Here is a 20,010-nt window from a genome sequence, read left to right as displayed (position 1 = left end):
TAAGAGGATCTCTATTGCTTTCTTGTATGTTTAGAAGTATTTTGGTTTTTTTTTAAAGCCAAAACTTTGATATACCAGATGGCTGTTTAAAATACAGATGCCACCTAGAAATGATTAGCCATAGTTTTAGTATGCTATAATAAAACCCAAACTACTGGTTCCACTGCCTATTTGCTTTTATTATTTTGGCTTAATACTATAATATATCTGTAGGAATTAGGCTGTAATAAATTCTCGCATGCTAGTGAAAAATATGTATTATGTTTTTAGGTTTGGTAACTAGTTAATGGGAGGAGTAGTGAGGATGAGAAATTTAAACTAGATAAGCTTAGTGGAATGCGTTAACCGTAACTTTTCCTCCTAATTTTCGAATTAAGAGTTTGTGAGATGGCAGTACCTTAATATGATGTAATTATTTTTTTTTCCAGCGTTTTATTCAGTATTTGGCTTCAAGAAACACGTTGTTTAACTTAAGCAATTTTTTGGATAAAAGTGGATTGCAAGGTAAAGATAACTTTTTCATTATAGAAAATCAAAAGAATGACACCCACATGATGATTACTCTGGGGTAGAACTCTGTCTTTTAGAACATGCGCTACTTTAAACCTTATATTTTAGTGAAGGTTGTAGGAAAGAAAAAACTGTCTTTTAATTTGAATTAATATTTATTTGCCTACCAGATACTCAGAGCTCTCTGAGAGGTAGTACAGAGTAGTTATTTGAGAGCATAAATTCCGGAGCTGGACTGTCTGGGTTTGAATCTCATCTTTGCCACCTACCAGCTATGTGAACTTGGGCAGGTTACTTCACCTCTGCATCAGTAGAATCGAGTAATAGTGATAGTACCTACCCAATAAGATTGTCATGAGACTTAACCTAGTTAATTACTACAAAGTGCTTAGAACAGTGCCTGGCACATAAGACATGCTGTGTAAGGCCAGGTACGGTGGCTCATGCCTGTAATCCCAGCACTTTGGGAGGCTGAGGCGGGTGGGTCAGTTGAGGTCAAGTGTTCGAGACCAGCCTGGCCAACATGGTGAAACCCCATCTCTACTGAAAATACAAAAATTAGCCGGGGTTGGTGGTGCACGCCTGTAATCCCAGCTACTCAGGAGGCTGAGGGAGGAGAATCACCTGAACCCAGGAGGCGAAGGTTGCAGTGAGCCAAGATCATGCCACTGCGCTTCAGCCTGGGTGACAAAGCTAGACTCTGTCTCAAAAAAACAAACAAACAAAAAAGAAATGCTGTGTAAATATTTGCTTTCATTGTTATTGTATTATTTTATGTTTCATTCCAAGAAATGTAGTTGGAATATTACATGTTTTAGTAGCTAAAGTAAATATAATTTATTAAGATGAATTGTTCATTTATATTCTTTTTTTCGTATTCATTCATAAGCTGTTTTCTTTTCTTTTCTTTTTTTTTTTTTTTTTTTTGAGACAAAGTCTCATTCTGTCACCAGGCTGGAGTGAAGTGGCGTGATCTCGGCTCACTGCAGCCTCCCCCTCCCGGGTTGAAGCAATTCTCCTGCCTCAGCCTCCCGAGTAGCTGGGACTACCCGAGCGTGTCACCACACCCAGCTAATTTGTGTATTTTTAGTAGAGACGGGGTTTCACTATGTTGGCCAGGATGGTCTCCATCTCTTGACCTCATGTTCTGCTTGCCTCGGCCTCCCAAAGTGCTGGGTTTACAGGCGTGAGCCACCGCACCTGGCCTGTTATTTTTTATTTAGTAACTTGAAATGGACATAATGTGGTTATAGCTGTCCATGCACATTGTCATAATGGGATCTGTTTTTACTTAATTCTGTAACTAGGCTGTTAGCATTATAGAATGTCAGCTTTAGGGAGGACCTCATAAAGGATATGCCAAATGAGTTGGGAATATTCAATAGTGAGGCTCAATCAGGGAAGTGTCTTTAGAGAAGGTGAGATTTATGCTGGGCTTCAAGGGAAGGATGAGAAGATGAGTTGGCTTAAGCACAGGTACACAGGTACAATACATGGATGTGAAAGTAAGCACAGATACACAGATGTATATGGATGTGAAAGTCATTCACATGGATATGAATATTTAAGATTTATAGAGCAAATGAATGTGAAGAGAATCTATATGAATGGTGTATTTGAGAACATGTAGTGGCAGATAGCCCTCAAGAAGCTGTTCAGAGCCATAATCAAGCACAAAAATATTTTATATAGTTGGAATTTTGTAATGCAGTAGAGAGGAGGGGAGAGAAAATTATGTGTTACAAGGAAAGCATCATAACTTAGTAAAGTTAGATCAGAGTAAACCAAATCTTGAAGATGCTGAGACTGTTTCAGTTGTTGTTCTTGTTATCTAGTGTAGAGTTAATGAAGGCCTGAACTGTGGTTCTTCTGGAGGTGTTTAAAAAAAAAAAAAAAGATCAGTGGAATTGTTTTGTGTGTGTGTGTATGTGACTGGCTATATTTGAGTTTGGAGGTGTTCAGTCCAATACTTGTTTTCCTTTGGTAGGTGCAAGTATATACTTGCTTAAAATGAATTTAATACCCTATCTTCCAGACATTCTAGAAGACCAGTAATCTATACATAGGACCCAGTGTTACAAAATACATTATATTTTAATAAGAGTTATAGTGCTCTAACTTAAGGAAAAAAAATTAAAACAGTAGACCCCCCCCCTCTTGAAAAAATATTTTCTTTTTCTTTGAGACAGGATCTGGTTCTGTTGCTGATGCTAGAGTAAAAGAGGCCGGGGCTTGCTCTGTCACCTAGGCTGGGTGCAGTGGTGTTATCATAGCTCACTGCAGCCTCAAACTCCTGGCTCAAGCAGTCCTTTCTTCAGCCTACCAAGCAGCTGGGATTACAGATGTGCACCACCACGCCTGGCTAATTTTTTTGTTCTTAAATGTTTTGTAGAGATGGGCTCTTGCTCTGTTGACCAGGTTGGTCTTGAACTCTTGGTCTAAAGCAATCCTCGTAAGCCTCCCAAAGTTCTGGGATTATAGGCATGAGCCACCATACCTGGCCTGTTTTTGAAATCTTAAACAGAAGCCAGATATATATTATAGATAAAAATGGAGTGTCTCTATTTTCAGGGGCATGGAAGAAACTGCCTGCTCATCCTTTAATTTTCACTTCCTCCCTCAGTCAGTTCATTTTAACTTTAAAAGTGTATGGAAAACAAGATGCAGAGCACTGCTCTAGGCACAGTTTATGCATATATCCAAGTAGGTTTTTTGTGTCTTATTAGCAACTGATTTCTTATTTTCTTAAGATGGAAATTAAGCAATTCTAGTGATAAGGTTTTAATAATTTCACTCTTTTTATGTAGAGGAGAGGTTGAGCCTTGAAGGATGAGAGGTTCTTTACCCTCTTAGGATGGGGTATAGTAGATAGAACCATATGAATCGAAGAGCTGAGGAGTGTGAGCATGTAACACCTGACCTGTACAGTAGTAGGTATGAAGTCATATGAGAACAGTATTTTTTTTTCTATTTTGTTCACTGATTTTTCTCCACTGGTACTTAATAGGCACTCAGTAAATATTTTGCTAAATAAATGAACTGGTGATATTGAAATCCAGTTAGTTTACATTTTCGGTGGTTTTGGTATTGTCTTTTAAAAGTAGCAAAGATCAAGTAATTTAATTTGTTAGATGAATATGAGTTAAAATGGGTTCACTTTGCAATGAGGAGCAAAAATTTATAGACTTCCTTGAGCCAGGCAATAATTAAACACAAAGTTTTTGGTGTTTTTAAAAAATAATATTGATTAGATTTTATGTTGCTGAAGTTTTCAAATCAAGGACATGATGAAACAGTCTTAAAATGATTTATGTATTCATTTAGAAATTTCATTGAAAACATATAATTGTTTTTGTTACACCCTAAACTTGCCTATTGCCATTTGTTATATTAGACAGTAATTTTTTACACTTTTTATAAGGTTGGCACATATAAGTTATGGTTCTAAATACAGCTAAAGATTTTAGGAATATAAAAATTATATGGAGTTGCTTGATGTTTTGAGGAATGGGATTGTGGTTCCATAGGATGTTAAATTTGAGTTTTGAGATTATCAAGTTGTATAAAAGGACATGTTTTTCTAACTTCTGATGAATAAAGAATAGGAATATTGAAAGAAAGAAAAGAAACTTCTTATTTTGGTGAAGGTCTAAGGAAGAGTTTTTTTTTTAAAGCTACATAGGACTTATCTGATTTAAATATGAAACCTTAAGAGAATTTAATGGTAATATTATTAATAAGTTACTTAATTTACATCACTAAATTGAATTGGGATACCAAGGCATTGTTGCCATTGAATACAATGAATTGTTTTTCTAGGAATATTGGGATTTTTAGTCATTTATAAAATCTTGTTTCTTTTTTTTCTTTTTCTTTTTCTTTTTTTTTTTTTTTTACAGGATATGACATGTCTACATTTATTAGGCGGTATAGTAGATATTTAAATGAAAAAGCAGTTTCATACAGACAAGTTGCATTTGATTTCACAAAAGTGAAGAGAGGGTGAGTTAAGCTTTTTTTGGCATCTAATTGATTTGAATTTTTAAAAATGTAAAACATAGGAGTACTAGATTATGAATTATGAAATTTAAGCCAGTTTTAAAAGACGAACCTCATTTTTCTTTGATGAGGTATATCAAGTACTTTTTGTGGTAGGATTTGTTTTTAAGTTCTTTTTGTAGCACCTTTATTGAGATATAATTCACATAACAAAAGTTATCCTTTTAAAGTGTGTAATTCATTGGTTTTTAGTATATTTACAGAGTTGTCCAACGTCACCACTAATTTCAGAACATTTTTATCACCTCCAAAAAGAAGCTCTGTACCTATTAGCATTTGTTTCCTATTCCCTCTTCCCCTAGATCCTGGCAAACATGAACCTACTTTCTTTGTCTCTGGGCTTGCCTATTCTGCACATTTCATATAAATGAAATTATACAATATGTGGCCTTTGTGTAGCATAATATATCGAAGTTATAGCATCCATGTTATATCATATATCAATGTTTTATTCCTTTTTCTAACCAGATCATATTTTACTTTATGGACATATACTGCATTTTGTTTATCTGTTCATCAGCTGATGGCCACTTGAATAGTTTCTACTTTTGACTATTAGGAGTAATGGTGCTGTGAACATTAGATTTTATGTGGATTATCTTTTTAATTCTCTTCGGTATATACCTAGAACTGGAATTGCTGTGTCATAGGGTAACTCTTATGTTTACCATTTTGAGGAACTGCCAAATTATTTTTCAAAGCAGTTGAATCATTTTACATTCCCATCAGTAATGTATAGCACTTTCAGTTTCTCCCTATTCTTGCCATACTTATTTTCTGTTTTTGTTTCTGGTTGTTTTTTTTTTTTTTTAATTGTAGCCATCCTACTGGGTGTGAAGTAGTGTCTTGTGATTTTTAGTTGTCATTTCCCTGATGGCTAATGATATTGAGCATTTTTTTTTTGTACTGTTGACCGTTTGTATATTGTCTTTTGAAAAAATGCCTCTTCAAACCCTTTTCCCTGTTTTTATTTTTTATTTTCACTTTTTGAGACAGTGGCACAATCCCAGCTCACTGCGTGTCGACCTCCTGTGCTTAAGCATTTTTCCCCTGCAGCCTGCTGAGTAGCTGGGAACACAGGCTTGCAACACTATGCTTAGTTAATTTTTAAAAAAATTTTCATACAAACGAAGTCTTACTATGTTGCCTAGGCTGGTCTTCAACTCCTGGGCTCAAGCAGTCTTCCCATTTCGGCCTCCCACAGTGTTGGGATTATAGGCATGAGCTACCGACCTGGCCTTTTGCCCATTTTTAAATTGGGTTACTTGCCTTTTTATCGTTAAGTTGCAAGAATTTTAAAAAATATATTCTGGACACCAGTTGCTTATCGCATAAATAATTTGCAAATATTTTTCTCCTGTGGCTTGTCTTTTCAGTTTCTTGTTGGTGTTTTTTGAAGAACAAACATGTTTAACTGATTAATTAAGTGTATCTATTTTTTTTCCTTTGGTTGCTTCTACTTTTGTCATCATGTCTAAGAAATCATTGTTTAATCCAAGGTCACAAAGATGTACTCCTACTTTTTATTCTAAGAATCTTGTATTTTTTGACCTTATAGTTAGGTTTTTTATCTCTTTGGAATTAACTTTTGTATATGGTGTGAGAGATGAGTCCAAATTTATTCTTTTGTATGTGGATATATAGTTATCCCAGCACCATTTTGTGAAATTACTCTTCTTTCCCCATTGGATAGTCTTACCACCTTGTTGAAGATGAATTGACCATAAATGTAAAGGTTTATTTCTGGACTTGCAGTTTTGTTCTGTTGATCTGTATGTGTATCTTCATGCCAGTACCACTCTGTCTTGCTTACTGTTGCTTTGCAGTGTGTTTGAAAATGAGAACATGTGAGTCTTCCAACTCTATTCTTTTTTTCCCCCAACATTGTTTTGGCTGTTCTGGGCCCCTTGCATTCCCATGTGAATTTCAGGATCAGTTTGTTGATTTTTGCAGAAAAGATAGCTGGGATTTTGTGGGGGATTGCATTGAATCTATTGATCAGCTTGGGGAGTATTCTTAACGATTAAATTTCTAGTCCATGAACAAGAGATGTCTTTCTGTTTGTTTGGATCTCTTCTCATTTCTTTCAGTGCTGTTTTGTATTTAAGCTTTCTTTTAATCTCAAATGCAGAAGATGCATTTAATTTTTGCTGCACCCTAATTAACAATCATCTTAGCACATGATCCAGTCATATGAATGATACAGTCATTGCTTCTATAACTGATAACACCTGATACGCAGATTTTTTCCTAGGATATAGGATGAGGGCTGAGGAAGAAGCCACTGAAGACATTCTTAGCAGCAGTGATGACCCTTGTAGCTATGAAGTCATGTCTTGAAGGGAATCTGTCATGTACAGAAATAGCCTGGTGAATGCCTTCCTGAGCCACTCTGCTGCTCAGTGATCCCTAAAGTCTAAGCAACTGATGTGTTCCTTTAGATTGTTCTATTGAAATTTTAAGTTAATGGACTGAAGTGAAAAATTTAGCTGAAATATAGAATTAACCTCTTAGTTATGCAAGAAAATTTAAAGCTGAATTTAAATGTTCTATGTTGCCATTCCAAATTCATCAGGAGGCAATTATTTTGGAATATGTCTAGAGTAAATTCTACAGATTTTATTTCATATATTTAAGCACTTTGTAGAAGATTATGTTGGAGAACTTTTTTAGAAGTCTGATTTTTAACCTCTGTATTCTGTCCAATATTTCACTGTAAAGTGTCTTCAGTAAAGTTGATCTTCAGTGTATTTACCAATTTCAGAATAATAGATTTTTAAAATGGTAACATTTTTTCTAATGTGAAGGGCCAGTCTTGAGAATAATTGATGAATTTTTTTTATTTAATAGAGCAGTCTTTTTTAATTGGATGAAAATAGCCCTTGATCAAGTACAATAAAATTAGTATTGACTTAGTTGAATCAAGGAGGAGCCATAATTGAGTGGGGACCAAGAAGAAGCGCAAAAGTGGCATTATACGCACACACATACACATATCAGACTGTATAAATACAAAAGAAAAATATCAAGAATATCAGGTATAAATTGAGGACATGACAGCAGTTGAAATGTATTATATCATGGCAAAAACCTCAGTAGGCGACACCTTTTGGAGAGGACTCTCATTATAAGTAGTGAAGTTTGATTTATTAAGATAATTTTTTATATTTACAAAAGTAATAAACTTAAAAAAAATTAAGAGTACCATCCTAATTCATAGAAAATGTTAACATTTTAGTGTGTCTAATCTTTTCTGTGGGTGTAAATTAAAATATGTATATAAAGGCGCATAGGAAATTACATAAAAATTGGATCAGATTCTTTGAAGGCTGCTTTTCTTTCCTCCTGTGTATTTTGGACATTTTCAATGTCTGTACACATAGATCCATCTCATTCTTTTTTTTTAAGATGGAGTCTGGCTCTGTCACCCAGGCTGGGATGCAGTGGTGTGCTCTTGGCTCACTGCAACCTCCACCTCCCGGGTTCAAGCGATTCTCCTGTGTCAGCCTCCCAAGTAGCTGGGACTACAGGTGCCTGCCACCATGCCCAGCTAATTTTTGTATTTTTGGTAGAGATGGGGTTTTGACATGTTGGCCAGGCTGGTCTTGAACTCCTGACCACAAGTGATCCACCTGTCTCGGCCTCCCAAAGTGCTGAGATTACAGGCATGAGCCACCTCGTCTGGCCTCAGTCCATCTCATTATGAATGGCTGTAGAATTATGTTGCAGGTGTACATCTGATTTATTCCCATTTTTTTTAATCTTATAAAAGCAATGGATTGACCATCCTTTTATTTATGGTTGCATTAAGAGAGTTTTTCTATAGAATAAATTATTAAAATTGATGGGTCATTGATAAATATATATACATTTAACATTTTAATAGAAAACACCAAATTATGCTTTATAAAAGTTATACCAAATTATTGGCTTAGTTATTCTGTATTCTTCCATCATGAAAAATGCATCTCGTGTTCATTTTGTATTAGCTGGTTGAATAGTAAATGGTGATATTGAGCACAGTCCCCCTTCCTTTTGAATGCCATATTTGTTTTATTAATTGTCTTTTAATGTCCGTTGATAGCTTCTCTATTGGGTTTTTCATTCTTTTCCATTGTGTTGAATAGTGGTAAGAACTCACAAGCTTTTTTAGTCAGATGAATCTAGGTTTGAATTCTAGCTTCATACCAATTAGATGAGAGACTTCAATGAGATACTTTAGCTGGTTTACTGACTTTTAAAAAATAATGTTACTTTGAAATAATTTCACTTCCAGAAATGTAGCAAGAATATTAGAGAACATCTGTATACTTTACTCAGAACCACCAGTTTTTAACATTTTGCCACATCTGCAGTTCTATTTCTGTGTATATTCACACAGGCACGCACACACATTTTTTTTCTGAACCATTTGAGAGTGGGTTACATACCTGATGCCTTTTATAGTTTACATCTTTTAATACTTTGGTGAATATTTTCTAAGAACAAGGATATTTTGTTACATATCTGTCAGCTTGCTAAACTGCTTTCACATGGTGGCACACAAACTGATAACTATTTATACAAGAGACTCCTTGAGGCTAAAGGGTTAAAAAGGGTCAACGTCTTGGCACACTCATAACCCTTTCTACCGTGCTAGTATGCTGTGGCAAAACTGGGAAGGCCTTACTTAAGCTCTGAGTTATTTCATCTGTAAAATTAGGATGTTAATTAGTACTTTTCTGTTAGGATTGTTGTGAGAATTAAATGGGATATTGTATCTAATGCTTAACACTTAACGAACACTCAACAAATGAACTTTTTGTGTATTAGGAAAATGTTATAGGTTATGAGTATTTTTCCCTGTTTTTTTAACATTGTTAAAAGCTTTACAGTCTTAGGTGATCAAAACCGTTATCTTCATTTTTATGTTTTTTATCTTTCAAGCAAGCTCAGTGAGCTGAAATGATTAATTATTATGTTTTCATCAGACATATTTATGGATTCAGTGTTTTATATTTTAATCTTGGATTCATTTGGAGTCTACTACGGTAGGAAAAACATGAGGTAAAAGCCAACTTTTTTTTTTTTTTTTTTGAGACAGTTTTGCTCTGTCACCCAGGCTGGAGTGCAGTGGCGTGATCTCTGCTCACTGCATCCTCCGCCTTCCGGATTCAAGCAGTTCTCCACCTCAGCCTCCCGAGTATCTGGGACTACAGGCACACGCGACCGTGCCCGGCCACTTTTTGTATTTTTTAGTAGAGATGGGGTTTCACCATATTGGCCGGGCTGGTCTCAAAATCCTGACCTCGTGATCCATCCGCCTCGGTCTCCCAAAGTGCTGGGATTACAAGCGTGAGCCAATGCGCCCAGCCTTAGCCAACTATTTTTAAATAGAAACATAGTTTGGGTGGCAAGAAGACCAGACAATTGCTTTTTGTTATTTTCTGTTCTAGAATGAAATATTTTGGGAGTTAAGAGCTGAGAGCTGATGTGTTTCATGTAAGGAGACAAGGAAAGAGAAGAAGAAAACTTGAAGATGCTTAGGAGAGGATTTTATTAGAGAAGGCTAAGAGGATTGCTGGCAATGTTGAGTGTTCATTTGAGGTTGATGATCATGAGTTTATAGTTTTGCCAGTTTGCCCAGTTGTGCCATTTTTTTTTTACCAGCACTCAGCTATATGTGTACAGGCATGGATTAGTTAGGTGTTTGCTCAGCCAGTATTGTTAATTTGCCAGGTGACTGACATGCAGGGAAGAAAAGAGGTGCAAGAAAGTTAAAGGTATTTGTAAGGGAGTGATTATAATAATGATCTGTGGAATTCTAAGCTAGGTGAAGAAAGTAAAAATGAGAAAGGATCAGTGTGGGTAGTGGTGGAGTTGGAACATTGAAGTTTCTGATGAGGTCAAATAGTTTTTGCCACAGTGATATGTGACCAAAGCAGCTGAAAGGTTAACAGGTAATTGTCACGGAATAAGGTGTCTGAATTTTACCTTTTTTTTTTTTTTTTTTTTTTTCCGTTCAGGGGTGGGGCTAGGATGCCGTGGTTTCTGGGGGCAGTAAGGTTAGAATCAGGAATTTTGACATCAAGATGTTGGATTGGTTGTCCATATAGATGTTGAAGCTAATGAAGACAAGAAAGACTGAGCCAATGTTCAAATCTTCTGTGATGAAGAAGTAACTGGAGGTAAAAAAGTGACTTCAGTAAGAAGAGTTGCAAAAGAAGGGATGGTTTCCTCATCCCAGGCTCCAGCAGCTGGTTCCAGCCAATGCTGTTTAGCACTTGAGAAGAAACAGGCATCCATAGTTAACACATTGGGGAGAATTAGGCCGAAGCTGATCAGTAGGTGACTACTTAAGGTAGTCCAGTATTTGTTTATTAAACTTTGTTGTGTCCTGCAGAGCACAATTATTGCTTTTTATAGCTTAATTGTTTTTTGGCATCTGAGGTCATAGTTCATGGTTTATCGTAGGGTAGAAAAGCCATTTATAAGTATAGATCATTTGTAAATTAGGGGAACCTGACATATTTTTTGGAAGTGCCTTGTTACTCAGCCAAACAGTTATGCCATTATTTCACAGTCTAATACACCTGGGTTTACATAATGACGCTACCACTGATTAGTTCTGTGATCTTAGGCAAGTCATATACCCTCCCTGAACTTAAAATTTCATCAACCGTAAAATGGAATAAGAATATCAGTAGAATTTTTATGAGGATTTGAAAATGATAGGGCAATCTCTTAAGTAATACTAAATGTGATACACAATAAGCTCTTAATATTAGCTGTGTACGTTAGCCCTAGTACCTTTCACGTAGTGGTTTTTAAATGTTTTGGTGCCGCTAATATTTCTCTATCTTTAGAAATACCTGTTTGGAAATATTTAACAGACTATTTTATTAAGGACTGTCCACTGAAAGTATCTCTTGTGTAATAGCCAGATTAGAATGACTTGGTAAAATTGTTCTTTATTTTGTAGTGAAGTGGTTTTAGTTATCATTTCTGAATTAAAAGCCATTGCTGTTGGGTCATGAATAAAATACTGTAAATAAAGCAGTGCTCTAAGACTTTGTCAGCTCCTGGCCTACAGAGTGTTTAACTGTTTAGTGTAATTTTTTAAAAAATGGTAAAACTGCTCTTTACACACCAATGTTTGTGAGGATCAGATCATTTCCTCATGTGAAAAGTGTGCTGTAGACCTTGCTGTTTAATGTAAACTTTTGTTTTTATAGTTCATGCTTTATTTTCTTTTTTAGTTCTAAATGAGTACCTTGACATTTAACATATTATGTTGCCTGTTTTTGTTTTTCCTGTATGATCTCTGCTTTAGTTTTCATAGTGACTTAAAAATATGTGGCATTTAATAGCAACTTGGTTCTCTGTTTTAGTAGAGAACCAGGGGAGTTTGAAATATAGATTTAATTGCAGATTCATTTGTTTATTTCTCTTTTTTTTTCCGTAACAGGGCTGATGGAGTTATGAGAACAATGAACACAGAAAAACTCCTTAAAACTGTACCAATTATTCAGAATCAAATGGATGCACTTCTTGATTTTAATGTAAGTTGATTTATGCTTTTGTAATTTAAGATTTTAAAAAATTAGGTCATTATAATTAATGAGAATTTTTAACTTCAAGTTTTCACAGACTCTAGTTTTTCTCACTGATATCCTATATGGCTAAGGATTTTCTATAAAATAGTCTCAAGTCAAATTACTTTTTGATTTTTATGACTGTTTTGGATTTCTTTAGTGCTTCTCTGGCTCTAGAATTTTAAGGTCTACAAGCTAAAGTGGTGAAAGGATTGATCTGAAAATATATTTTCTTTTAATAATGACTTTTAGATTTTAAAAATGTACAGGGGTATTTTTTAAATGAATAGCCAACTTAATATTTTGTTTTTGTCTATTTAATGGGACTCAAAGCATGACAGTTATTCAGAAAAAATTTAAATAGCACTTATAATAGCCTGTTATGTAGCTATTGCCTAAGGGCATTGTGTTCCCTGGAATTTTTATTTTAATGACCATGACTTCATCCAAGCTGCCAGCTTTGTCATTTATTTATAATATGTTAGAAGTTAGCATTTTCAACTCTGTTCTGGTTTTTTTTGGCATCTATCTTACAATATTTTGTTTATTATTTATTTGACATTTTGTTTTAGAGATTGTGAGTGCGAGTTAGTGAATGGAACTGTGACAGTTTCATGCTGAAACAGATTTTTCCTTTAAATTGTTTAATTGCTAGTTTTTAAGCTTCTTCAGGACAGGAACTAGGTCTCTTTTGTTCTCCGTTGTACCCCCATTGCCTATTAACGTGGCACATAGTAAGTGTTGAGTAAACTTCAACACTATTGAAACTGTAAGATTCAATAAATCTTACAGGTATTTCATAGACTACAACAGAGATTATCCAACTATAGCTCACTGCCTATTTTTGTATGTTTTATAAGTGGTTGAAAATAATTAAATGATATTTTGTAACAGGTGGAAATTATATGAAATTGCAGCTTCAGTGTCCTCATTAGTATTATTGCAACACAGCTAGCCTCACTGGTACATATTATCTCTGGCTGTTTCATGTCACAACAGCAGAGTTGAAAAGTTGTGACAGACTGTGTGGCCCACAAAGTCTAAAATACCATCTGACCCTTTACAAAAAAAAGTTTGCTGACCCCTGATCTAGAAGGCATGGGGTATTGATGCAGTTATTCAACATTATTTTGGTTTATATAGAAGCCCAGGGTCCAACCATGCGTCTTTTTCTTAATGTATTGTATTTGTATAAAATTTCTTATTCTTTTCAATGTCTATATTGTACTTTGTTATATATAACAATTTATCTGATCCTCCTGTTGATGGATGTTTAGTTTTTCTGTTTTTTTAACCTAAACAGTGCTGCACTCAATTCTCTCTCCTCTCTCTGTCTCTTGTCTCTGTGTGTGTGTGTGTGTGTGTGTGTGTGTGTGTGTGTTTCCATTTGTAAACCTATTTCAATAGGGTTAACACCCAGAAAAAGAATTTGGTGGTTCAAATAATATAAGCATTTACATTTTTAATAAATATTGCTTCTATTGCAAAAGGGTGAGCCACTACTCAGCAGGTGTCTGTTTTTGCTTTTTCATCTTTTTTTTGTTGTTTTTTTGAGACAGCATTTTTCTCTGTCACTCAGACTGGAGTGCAGTGGCGTGATCATAGCTCATTGCAGCCTCCAACTCCTGGGCTGAAGCAATCCTGCCACCTCAACCTCCTGAGTAGCTGGGACTACAGGGGTACACCACCATGTTCAGCTACTTTTTCTTGGTTTTAGTTTTTTGTAGAGAGGAGGTCTTGCTATGTTGCCCAGGCTGGTCTCATTTTAAACTGCCAGGCTCAAGCAATCCTCCTGCCTCGGCCTTACGACGTGCTGCAACCACAGGCATGAGCTACTGTGTTCTTTTTTTTTCATTCTTATGGGCACTGAGTAATATAGTCTGATGTTCAGGAAAGGATATTTTAGTAATTTGATTTGATTATTATATTTTAATTTACCTGATAAGTGAAGTTGTATTTCTTTTCATATGTTATTGTCCATATGTATTTTTTATATTATAAATTGCTTTCATTTACTTTATTTATTTTTAGAATTCTCCCTATATAATGGACAGCAACTCTACTTGATGGTCTGCAGATACTTTTTTTTTTTTTTTTTTTTTTTTTACCAGTTTTTTGTTTGCCATTCAATTTTGTGCTTAGTTTTTCTGTATATAACAACGAGTTAATTTTCATGTGCTAAAAAAGAACTTGGAATTTTTAGAATTCTCCCTATATAATGGACAGCAACTCTACTTGATGGTCTGCAGATACTTTTTTTTTTTTTTTTTTTTTTTTTTACCAGTTTTTTGTTTGCCATTCAATTTTGTGCTTAGTTTTTCTGTATATAACAACGAGTTAATTTTCATGTGCTAAAAAAGAACTTGGAATTAATTTGGTTTATCTTTTTTATTTATTCCTTGAGATAAAACTAAAAATATTTCCAATATTCTTGTTAGTCAAATGAGTACAATTATTTGGTTACAGCAAAACTTAATAATAATAATAAATAATGTTTATTTATATGGTAGCTACTGCACTAGGATCTTTATGTATGTATTAGAGAAAATAAATGTCTTTTTCACTAACATGCCTAATGCTGGAATTTACTGTATTTTAATTTGAAGGAAGTCTTTTTGTGTCATTTAAAACCTAAGATTAGCTAATTTTATTTTCCAATTTTTCCCCAGGTTAATAGCAATGAACTTACAAATGGGGTAATAAATGCTGCCTTCATGCTCCTGTTCAAAGATGCCATTAGACTGTTTGCAGCATACAATGAAGGAATTATTAATTTGTTGGGTAAATAGTAACATTTCTTATCTTGTGTCATATGGATAAATAATATTGACTGAGTTGTTACTTAAAGCTGTCTAAAAATTTATTATAATATATTCATTCATTGTAACAATTAATTTGGAGAAAAGAGTTTTATACCTGATTATTTCTGCAAGTGATTACATACTTTTATACCCAGGATGTTCAGCAAGTTGAACTTTATTTTTTAGATATATCTATGTTTTTTCTACCCATTTTGTTAATTTTTAGAAATATAAAAGTGCCTTTAAAATTTAGCTGGGTTAAGATAGTAGTAAGTTTTAGGCTGAGGCAGGAGAATTGCTTGAACCCGGGAGGCGGAGTTTGCAGTGAGCCTAGATCTTCCCTGTGTACTCCAGCCTAGGCAACAAGAGCAAAACTCTGTTTAAAAAAAAAAAAAAAAAAAAAAGTAAGTTTTATGTTATATGTATTTTACCACAATAAAAATGATGTGAAAAAAAATTTTTTTGTCCCAGAAAAATATTTTCTCATAATCGACTCTATAATGAACTTTTTAAAAAATTTAAATCTGTTTTTTATAGTCTGAAGTAACATGGACTTACTCAGGGATGCTTTAATCTATAGGATAGGGAAATTTGGCTTATTTTTTCACAAGTGAAAAATAAAGGTTTTTTAATAAAGCTTTGGAAGGCATAGTCTTCCATACTATAATTAGTATAAGTTAACCTCTTTACTCCTATGTATACATTAAACTTAAATGAACTTTCTGAGTGACATTTGGGCATGGTTAAGTTGTTATCTTAGATAATACACTATTAGTAAGAAGATTGGAAATAGATATTAGTGCTGTTTTAAACGGGGTCAAGTGTAATACGTGTTTACACACAAATACATACTTAGGTAGTTGTGAGGAAAAGTATTGTGGGACAGACTGGGAATATGAGTAGGGTCAAGTAATGTTTCTATTTTTTAATATAATAGCAGCTCTATTCTAATTTGCTTTAAATACCTAAGCTAGCTTAACACTGATATTTTTCTAGCAGGATGTGTATGTTCCTTTAGAGACCTATTTAGAGCTGTTACCTACTCTTTTTTCCTTTTTTGGGTGTTATATTTTGATGTGAACAAAAGAATTTTTGCATTTATTTTGTCAGAAAAATATTTTGATATGAAAAAGAACCAATGCAAAGAAGGTCTTGACATCTATAAGAAGTTCCTAACTAGGATGACAAGAATCTCAGAGTTCCTCAAAGTTGCAGAGGTAAACTGTCTTTAAGTGACTGTCTCCTAACTTGCCTTTTTCTCTGTAAGTATGGATTTTGAAGTCATCACTTACTATCCAGATAAAATAAATGTCTTAAATTTAGTATTCAGTGATACTATTATGCTGTATTGAATTCTGTACCAAGATATGAATATGATAAAATAGTGAATAAAATATATGCTGTATATTTAATTCAGTAGCGAGTATTGAAAAGTTACCTGTTTTTAAATTGTTTACTTGTCTATAAAATTGAGTAAGTGACATACAGTAGTGCCAGAGATTTTTATGGTTGGAATTAATCATATATTTGAGAATGTTTATTGTTAAATGTGGTAGAGAATATCCAGTATCAGTGCAGATTTCTTTTCAGTGAGACAGCTGGAGCCACGTAGTTCAAAATGTTTTCGTTGGCAGGGCACTGTGGTTCAGACCTGTAATCCCAGTGTTTAGGGAAACTGAGGTGGGTGGATCACCTGAGGTCAGGTGTTCAAGACTGGCCAACATGGCAAAACCCCGTCTATACTAAAGATACAAATATTAGCCAAGCGTGGTGACGGGCACCTGTAATCCTGGCTACTCAGGAGGCTGAGGCAGGAGAATCACTTGAGCCTGGGAGGCGGAGGTTGCAGTGAGCCGAGATTGCACCACTGCACTCCAGGCTGGACGACAGAGCAAGACTCTGTCTCAAAAAAAAAAAAAAAGCTTTTTTTCACCAACAGAAATGAATTTTGTGTATTTATTATCCTTGATTGTGAAAACCATGATTGTAGGTAATAGGATAATCTAATTTTGCGGCTCTGCTTAAAAATAATTTTCTGAAATTGTCACAGAAGGCAAGTGTGGTAATACTTGCAGGCATTATCTTGCTACTACAGAGGCGTTCTTAAGGGTTTTTTTGTTTGTTTGTTCTCCCATTCTCCAGCCTCTACCCATCTCCACCAGAGATTTCTTCCTAGGATAATTTGCTCAATTATGTCAAAGTAGTTACTTTGGAATTAGCAAGTTAGTGATTCTAGGCTTTATTACTGTGGTGATATGTGATTCTATATTAGAAGCAATCGGACAGAACAGGATGATCAGACAATAGGTTTGTTATTAATCTGCCGTTTCAAGGAGAAAGATCCTTTCTATTTTTTAAGGGTCAGTCACATATTAAAACAAGAAGGTGGTGGTTATGCTGTGATTCTAGTAAATTCTTTAGATAAGTTTTAATTTGTTGACATTCCCTCTTGGCCTTTTATGTTCTTTGCATTTGGTAGTTGTAGTTAAAAGTTAAGTTTTTTTTGTTTTTTTTTTAAAGACAAAGTCTTGCTCTTGTCCCTAGGCTGGAGGGCAATGGCGCAATCTTGTCTCACTGCAACCTCTGCCTCCTGGGTTTGAGCGAGTCTGCTGTCTCAGCCTCCCGAGTAGCTGGGATTAGAGGTGCCTGCCACCACACCCAGCTAATCTTTGTATTTTTCCTAGAGACGGGGTTTCACCATGTTGGCCAGACTGGTCTTGAACTCCTGACCTCAGGTGATCTGCCGGCCTCGGCCTTCCAAAGTGCTGGGATTACAGGCATCAGCCACGGCACCCGGCCCAAAATTAAGTTGTAAGCCCCCTTCTGTACTCCAGATCTGCTGTTAAGTTATTCTTAGGTGGGATAGACTCTCTGCTATCTATGATTTTTTTTTTTTTTGAGACTGAGACTTGCTCTGTCACCCAGGCTGGAGTGCCATGGCATGATCTCGTCTCACTGCAACCTCTGCCTCCCAAGATTCTCCTGCCTCAGCCTCCCACATAGCTGGGATTACAGGTGCCCGTCACCACACCCAGCTGATTTTAGAGATGAGGTTTCACCATGTTGGCCAGGCTAGTCTCGAGCTCCTGACCTCAAGTGATCAACCCACTGTGACCTCCCAAAGTGCTCGGATTATAGGCATAAGCCACCACACCCAGCCTGCTCCATATGATTTAAGAAAAATATGAAGAGTCCCTTGCCTTAAAATATTGTTACGAGACTGTCTCTGGGCTTGCAGTTTAATTAGAATGCCTTAGTTCCTGGAAGAAGGCAAGAGTAACATCTTGAAACATGTTTGAAGAGGACATATATATCAGGCAGTGATTAGTAACATCTGAGTAATAATGAATTTATCAGGTTTTTTTTTTTTTTCTTTTTGCTGAGATGGAGTCTTGCTCTGTTTCCCAGGCTACAGTGCAGTGGCGTGATCCCTGCTGCTCACTGCACCCTACCTCCTGGGTTCAAACGATTCTCCTGCTTCAGCCCGCTGAGTAGCTGGAATTACAGGTGCCTGCCACCATACCTAACTAATTTTTGTATTTTTAGTAGAGATGTGGTTTCACTGTGTTAGCCAGGATGGTGTCGATCTCCTGTCCTCGTGATCTGCCCACCTCGGCCTCCCCACATGCTGGGATTACAGGTGTGAGCCACCGTGTATCTGGCCTTTATCAGATTTTCTACTGACATCATTCTGAGACCAACCCCTGAGAGGTCACAAAAGGAAGGGAGACTGATTAGAAAATGAAACACAGCCATGGGACAGAAAATAGTTTTCTAATTGGATGCTAGAATACACGGGAACCATTTCTATCTTTTTTTGCTAGAAATTGCCTAGGGCCTGAGCATCATGAAAGTGTATTGGAATTGCTTTGTGAAGACAGTTATATCCTGATTAGATATCACTTGACATTTTTGTAAACCTGGCCTACCTGACAGAACATGAGTTTTTAAAAATGTTATCTATGGTGATTCTAGGGAAAACATGTTTTATGGAGAAAGACAAAGTCGATGTCTTCAGGTTTGTTTCTTAAATTTTTTTTTTTGTTTTCCATCAAAGAGCTTGCTCATGGTCAGGCTTTCTCATTCTTAACATATTTATCATATTACACATAGAAGACGGGAGTTTTCAGATTGTGACAAGGTAGCTTATATATAGGTATTCAGAAGACATAGGGATGGTAACTTAGATTTGTTGACATAGGGATGGTAACTAGACATAGGGATGGTAACTAGATTTCCAACTCTAGTTTCCCTACTGTTAACAACTTCTAGGGCCACCAAATAATATCTAAGCCATTGGAAATGTTGAGTATTTTTGGAGGTTAAATATCTTCCTGATTCTTAAGAAGTCTGTTTAAAATATTACTGGTACTAGCCGTGATGTCATTTTTCCAAATTTTATTTATAAAATATTTTTATTATAATTTATTAAATACAATGCTTCTTCTTACAGCAAGTTGGAATTGACAGAGGTGATATACCAGACCTTTCACAGGTAAGTATATTGTTAAAATATCAGTCCACTATCTGTTGTGTACGAGTTGTGAAGAGTATTAAGATAAGTAACATGTAGCCCCCATTGTCAAAGGGATCAGTGCAGTTTTTGACCAATTTTAACATTTTGATGTATTCCTGAAGATTGTTCTAACATTATGGCCACATCAAATGATCTGCTTGCCACTTACATTTGTGGCCTACCCACTGTCATACCATTTATTCAGTCTCTTCAATCACTGTTTCTTTCCCATCATCATCATTTAAAAAAGGAAAAAAAAAAAAACTTTTTGGAACCTGAATTTAGAAAATGATATTTAGAAAAACAATTTTCACTGTACTGCTGGTAGAGAATTATACAGTATTTATTTTTCCTGTTTTAAACTTCCACTTTGACTGTTTGACTCAGTTGGGAGAATTAAATAGGGATAAACTTCAAAACATAATATTAGATTAAGAGAGTAGGGTTTGGGATATGTCCAGATTTCAGTCTCGGCTGTGCCATTAGCTGGCCCTATGACTTTGGGGAAGTTACTTTCTAAGCTTCAGTTTCATCATCTGTAAAATGAAGA

General features: G+C 35.4%; 1 protein-coding gene across 16 annotated transcripts in view; it reads left to right on the top strand.

Annotated features, from left to right (window-relative positions):
* The window catches only part of PICALM (phosphatidylinositol binding clathrin assembly protein), a 111,125-nt gene that overhangs the window by 42,664 nt on the left and 48,451 nt on the right, over positions 1-20,010 (top strand). For all 16 annotated transcript variants that reach the window (XM_008020430.3, XM_038005384.2, XM_073020114.1 and 13 more), the window contains exons 3-8: positions 429-504; positions 4,410-4,512; positions 12,017-12,110; positions 14,813-14,924; positions 16,055-16,161; positions 19,398-19,439. In XM_008020430.3, coding sequence (XP_008018621.1) covers positions 429-504; positions 4,410-4,512; positions 12,017-12,110; positions 14,813-14,924; positions 16,055-16,161; positions 19,398-19,439 — 534 coding nt within the window. The remainder of the gene's footprint in view (positions 1-428; positions 505-4,409; positions 4,513-12,016; positions 12,111-14,812; positions 14,925-16,054; positions 16,162-19,397; positions 19,440-20,010) is intronic.

This window comes from Chlorocebus sabaeus, chromosome 1 (genome assembly GCF_047675955.1).
Source record: "Chlorocebus sabaeus isolate Y175 chromosome 1, mChlSab1.0.hap1, whole genome shotgun sequence".
NCBI classification, from domain to species: Eukaryota; Metazoa; Chordata; class Mammalia; order Primates; family Cercopithecidae; genus Chlorocebus; species Chlorocebus sabaeus.
The sequence above is the reverse complement of the archived record's forward strand: the minus strand, read 5'-3'. Positions and strand labels throughout refer to the sequence as shown.